Source organism: Lolium perenne, chromosome 3, assembly GCF_019359855.2.
Source record: "Lolium perenne isolate Kyuss_39 chromosome 3, Kyuss_2.0, whole genome shotgun sequence".
Classification (NCBI taxonomy): Eukaryota; Viridiplantae; Streptophyta; class Magnoliopsida; order Poales; family Poaceae; genus Lolium; species Lolium perenne.
The window spans coordinates 299,008,715-299,015,039 of NC_067246.2; the positions used below are offsets into that span (position 1 = coordinate 299,008,715).

At 47.1% G+C, this 6,325-nt stretch overlaps 1 protein-coding gene and 1 long non-coding RNA gene across 2 annotated transcripts; one reads left to right on the forward strand and one right to left on the reverse strand.

Moving 5' to 3' along the window:
- The first annotated feature begins 468 nt into the window (after positions 1–468).
- Positions 469–3,184, forward strand: LOC127345019 (uncharacterized). The gene is made up of 2 exons (XM_051371417.2): positions 469–916; positions 2,251–3,184. The coding sequence occupies exons 1-2, from the start codon at positions 517–519 to the stop codon at positions 2,328–2,330; spliced, it is 480 nt and encodes a 159-aa protein (XP_051227377.1). The 5' UTR covers positions 469–516; the 3' UTR covers positions 2,331–3,184.
- A 2,428-nt stretch (positions 3,185–5,612) lies between these two features.
- On the reverse strand, positions 5,613–6,048 carry LOC139837698 (uncharacterized). Its single transcript, XR_011754332.1, has 3 exons — positions 5,955–6,048; positions 5,757–5,867; positions 5,613–5,668 (listed from the first exon to the last, which is right to left on the reverse strand). It is a non-coding gene; the product is annotated as an uncharacterized lncRNA (long non-coding RNA).
- Positions 6,049–6,325: the final 277 nt, after the last annotated feature.

Here is a 6,325-nt window from a genome sequence, read left to right on the forward strand (position 1 = left end):
TTCACTCGTCCGGACTCCCCGATAGCTCCCCGGGGGACCGGAGATGGCGTGGGCTCGCCGGATGGATGAAGAGCCAAATCTGGACGAAAACGAGAAACCGAAGACGCGACTGAACCGAATTTCACCGTCCGGATGGAAAAAACGTCGCTCGGGAGTCTCGTCGGGGAGACGAGTGGAGATGCTCTTAATCCCTTGTCTGCCACATAGTACATGGAACTACAAAGACCAGCGAGGCAATGGCTAAAACAGAGAAAGTTTCTTCGTTCAGTTTTTTTTTTAGAGAGAGGCGCGCAGCTCATCGAAACGAAAATCACGCTCCCTATTTTTTAGAGACATCTACGAAATAGAAAACCCAAGCAAATCACCTAAAACAAATCTAGAAAATAGACCAGTACAGCTGCCATCACCTGGCAGTCTATAAATAAGCCAAAACCCCAAGCAAACCACAACAAACTCTCACCATTCATCAGAAGCCAAAATCGAACCGATCGAAGCAGCAAACAAACGCAAGAGAAAATGGCGGCCATCTCCTCCACCTCCTACTTCTCCTCGCAGCCGCAGCTGCCGTCCTCCTCCTCCACCGCCAGCACCAGCAGAAGCAGCGGCCGGCAGCCCCGCAACCGGCGGACCGGTAGCTGCGTCATGCTCGAGGGGGCGGCCTCTGTTGGCGGCGCGGTGGTGGGGAGGACCAGGAGCCTGACGGAGGAGGACCTGGAGGAGCTCAAGGGCTGCCTCGACCTCGGCTTCGGATTCGCTTACCATGAGATCCCAGAGCTATGCGGGACGCTGCCGGGGCTGGAGCTCTGCTACTCCATGACGCGGAGGTTCCTCGACGAGCAGAGGGCGCCGGGGCACCTGGACCTGGAGCCCGCAGCGGCGGCGGCGCCCATCCCGAACTGGAAGATCTCCGGACCTGGTAAGAATCATTCTGGCTGCTCACGTTTTTCGATTTTGGATGATGCGAAAGTGAGAGCTTTTCCTCTCTGTTGTTTTGGTCTGAAGAACTCTCTGATTTTGGGACGATTAGAGGTAAACTATGGTTCATAGGATCGGATTACCTTGCTTGTTAAATCCTGCGTGGATTGCACCGTGGTATAATTATACTGCGGCTGTGTCATGAATTCGAACACTGTCACATGGATTTTCAAATATAATACGTTCATGCTGAATACTTGTACCAAAAAAATATGCATCCAGATTTTCTTACTTTGATCATCCCTGTTCTCTACTGAAGCTTGTTTATTAACAACAGTTTCCTTAATTTGTTAGATGCGCTAGTTGTATTTTTACGAAGTTACAAAGTTGCATCTGTAATTATTAGGGGATAATTGAATAAGGTAAATTTGAGGCAATCAACTAAAAATATATTAAGTCATACAACTGATTCGTTCTGGCTTATCATAGCCCTCTCCAAGTCTTGGTAGGATATGAGTCAAGTCATTTTCATAATTTCTGTTTCTCAGTTTGTCTTGATGGTGCTTGTGCATAGTGTAGTATGTAAGATGTTTGGCGTGGAGAATTGTAACCCATTTCTATGATCATTCACAAAAGGTTAGGATGGTATATACTCCAAGAATCTTCTGATTTTTTCTGCCGTTGTCTATCTTACGGTTTTGGTTACATCCAAGTTTGATGCCACATGGAACGAAAAGCTTGAGCATAAGGGGGGAATCAATACTACTACCTCTTTCCATAAAAGGATGTCTCAACTTTGTCAAAATATGCATGTGTCTAGACGTGTTTTATTGTGCAGATACATGCAAATTTAGACAAAGTTGTGACATCCTTTTGTGGACGGAAGGAGTAGTATTCTCAGTATTATCATTTGGTAGATCTACATGTTGGAAATCCCCAACTGAAGTTGCATCGAAGTTTTGTCATGGCACAAGCAAAAAGAAACTGAACATGTGCCTTGTCCATTGATGTCACTTTACTTAGTAGGAACGAGCTGTCTTCTGCAAGACAAGCTTCAGGACAAAGCAAAGCAAGATATCCCCACTGAAAACCATGTTCTGCTCTCCAAATCCATAATTTATCCTCAGAAAATAGATACAAAATTGATGAAAAGGCGTTAATCTTGCTATCCTGACTTTTCTAGTTCTCTTTATGCAGAACCCCAGCAGCACAAAGCATGTTATTGTTATCTGTTTGATTTTCTGTTCATTTCATCCCGAGATTCTAATTCCTGATTGATTTCTTCTATTAATGACCTACTGCTCATGGCTGATCAGCAACTATTTGCTTTTATAGGTGATGATCCAGAGGAAGTGAAAGCTAGGCTCAAGTATTGGGCTCAGACAGTGGCATGCACAGTCAAACTATGCAGCTGATGGAGGTTGGTTGTGTGCCGGTTCTCTCTTAACATGTATGCTACAAGCTGTACTGAAGGTGGCTGAAGTTGAGGAATCCGCTTATATGGTTTCCGAGATTGACGAGCGACTACAGAGGAGGTGCTTCCTCTTCATGCTGTCGAAGCAATGTGGCATTTTGGATTGCTAGCAAAGGTTGCACAATGCCGGCCTTTGCTCCACATGTTCCATGATAGCTCTGACATGACGAATAATCTCATCTCCGACCATTGGAAAGCAGTCGGATGCTCAGATCAACTCTTGCGCATCCTGGTACGTGGAGTTGCTGTCAGGCCAAACAATGCGGACTCGTTTACATCATACGATTCATACCCATGAAGACTGTTTCTGTGACCTCTCAACGGATATGTATCTACATGAGTTAGTTTCAAAGAGAGAAGTAGAAACTTCTCAGCGAGAAACTGACCAAGATTGTAAGACCAACAACATCGAGCCTAATAGATGCAATGGTGTGACCATGTGCACTGATTTGCTCACTCGGCAGTATGTCAATCTACTTTCTGACGATAAGAATTAAAAGCTCCAAACACGAAGATGAGTGAAGGGCACAAATCAAATCATAAGTATTGGGAAGAAAAGTTTTCATATCCATTTTATAGATCTTCCTGCCCCGTACTATAAGATTTTCTTTACACTCCTGCTACACTGTGAGATTGATCTTCTGTCGCAATTGCATAATAGTACATGCTTGAGGTGTCGAAGTCTGTACAATAATGGCAAGGTTGCTATACCTGCTTTATGATCTGTAATTGGACATCTGTATAACTAGCTTACCTTTGTTAATACAAATAAAAACCACACGTGTGCTTTTAATTCCTATGTTAAGCAATGTGGCCTTCTTGATCTGAGTTTCAGTTGTCTTGCTTACACTTGAACAAATAAACGATTACTTCTATCCGTGTGTTTGAAAGGCTTGTTGCATGGTGGGTTCTTTTCCACGATACTAATTTATTTTCAATCTGCCTATTATTCTTAGTGAAAAACTGACAATGGACCCATTCTAGTTGCTACTGAATCTCAACTTCGTAGGCCAAAGCTTAATTTTGGATTTGAAAACCGGGAGACTTCTCCATCAATCACATGTAGTACGAGTACGGGCTGCTTGGTGGAGGCGGGCCCTTCCCGTTGGACGGATGAATGCGGAATGCCCCACTCATTGTCCTCCTGCTTGTCTTTCTTCTCCCGCTCAAATGAGGGGCCATCCTCGGTGTTGCATTCCTCCTTCTTTTACATATTGTCGGAGTCGGTCCCACGTGTACTTTTTTTTTGAAACGAGACAAAAGCTTTGCGGAGAAAAGAGTTGGCCCGTTTATGAGGAAAACTAGTCGAAAAACCGTTACAACGCGACATCACACGCCAGCCCCGAAGTTGCGCTCCACACGGGTCGACGACCAACCAGGCCGACACCACACCTCAACGCAATCGGCGGAGGCGAACGACCGGAGCCACCGCTCCAACTACCACGCCGGCCCCAAGGCCGCGCCCCACCTGGCTGAAGACGAACCCGCCTCCGCCGAACCACCAAAACACTCCACAAGTCTCCCTGTCCGGTGGACGTCCAAAGCGAGGCCCCAAGAGGCAAAGCGACACAAGAGCGCCGCCCACGCCCGATCCCGCGAGGGATCTAGGGTTTCCCACGGAGAACCCGGGCGGAGATCAAGAAACACCCGCTTCGACGACGCCTTCAAGAAGGATGCGGCGCCCACGGGCGTCACCGTCGTCGGTCCTGACCGGCCGCCAAGACAGAGCTTTCGCCCAGCGAAGAGTCCCAAGACCTCGCGCCCGCCCAACAAGGACCGACACAAACCACCACTTACAACCGCCGCAACGCGACCCCCGGAGAGCCACCGTACGCACCCCGCCCCGCAGCCTGAAACACGCGTCTTCTTGCAGCAACCTCCAGGCCAACCTCTAGCCGGCGCCGCGCAGCGGGCTGCACAGCCTGTAGCCAACGAAGCACCACCGAAGAGCACCGTGGGCGCCGTCGGAACGCCACATAGAGGGGACGTCGACCAACACCGACACGGGGCTCGAGGACGAACGCCGAAGCCCGAAGACATGAGCTCCCCGCGCACCCGCATTCGCCACCGCACTGCCAACCCGGCCCAGGATCATGGGCAGCCCCGCGCTGCCTCTGCGCCACAACGGAGACGCCGCCCAGCGCCAACAACGGCCACGCCCCGCATGGCCCGACAGGCCCAGATTGGGACCCGCCCACAGCCGCGGCCTCCCGAAGCAGCTCCGCCGCCGCGGCCTCCCGCATGCACCACCACTAGTAGAAAATCTCTCATGCGTACCGGTTCCAGAGGGGCATTCGTACCGGTTTTGCAACCGGTATAAAACTTCCGGCACTAAAGCCCCCCCCCTTTCGTACCGGTTGCTTACGAACCGGTATAAAAGGGGCCTCCACGTGGGCCACCAGGAGAGCTCAGGGCTAAGGATCTTTGGTACCGGTTGGTAATACGAACCGGTACCAAAGGTTCCCCCCGCGGCAGGGAATTTGCCCAAATCTGTGCCGCGGCAGAGAATTGGCTTTTTAGGGTTTTGGAGAGGTTTAGGGATATCGGTTTGTTTCATATCGCGTCGATGCACCAGAAACGCGTTTGGGTTTAGGTAGTACATGAAGATCAAGATGATGCATAGCAAGTTGGTGCATATAATATAACACACATGTTATTGCATAAGATCGCAAATTAAGTAGCACTATGCATGAAGATCGATCTTCATGCATAGTGGTGCTCTCCGAGGCGTACTCTATATATGTCTATTACATGTAGCATAGTGGTACTCTTCGAGTCAACTATATATGTAACATGTACATCTTCATTCATAGTGGTGCTCTGCGAGTTGTGGTATGACGTCCCGAAGGAAAAATCCCGCCAATTCCTCGCCTATTGCTATGAAGCGGTCATCGATTGAGAGCTTGTTCCGCTTTCTTGCCAACTATAAAAGAATAAGATACAAATGAATACATGAAACAACTATTACTGAAACTCAGCACAACTTATGATAACAAAACAAATTTGTGAAGATTGTTTTTGTACCTCTTTATTTCTTTCATTATTCGTTCTCTCGTTGACAATTCTGCGGATGTACTCGCAAACGAAGAATCCACAGAGATCGGTCCCCGGAGGTTGTTGCGGGCATTTCTTTACAAGAATATAATTCAATCAAACAATAGTCAAGTATGATAATTGAAAGGTGTGTGGACCTAGGTAGTACTACTTACTTTCGCACGCCATCGCAGCTTCGGTGTCCATTCACGGGACGTATCTTCCTTGATGAAAGTTTGCCATACGCTGCTCGATAAAAGAAAATGCATAAAAGAGTCATCAATTAGTTCAAAGCAGGAAATTAACGAAACAAATCGATAAGAATTAAAATTACCTTCTGAGCATTAAAAAACAAGACACGTATAGATCCTTTTCTTTGCTTAGTGAGTCCAAGACTTCAACTTCTCCAATTTCCAAATTGATGACGAGAAGAATAAAGTGAAACCTACGCACGTTTCAATATGTAGTCATTAGTTAAAATTTTGATATACGGTGAGCAAAATATAATGTGTTATAAGACAGTAAGACTCACTCGAAGTTGTAAGGCCAAAGTATTAGCTTTTTGTCACGTTGTCGCTTCAAAAACCTTAGCAAAGTCTGCGGTGTATCCTTGTTATAGAGGGGATTCTCTATGGTTTTGATATGCATTGTGTTCGGGTCAATGAACCCAATGTCTGTGATATCGTCCCTTTTGCATTCGAGCATCTTCGATCTGCATAATATAGCGCACAAAAGATTATAATCTGCAGACAATGAACGACTTCTCAAATTAAATAAATAAATCACTTACGCATGACAATAGCAACTGATGATTGATTTGTCGAGGGCCCGGAGATTATATAACTGAAAGAGTTCGGCGAAGTCAACGTTCACACAAGCACTCTGGAAGTAGTGCTCTTCCCT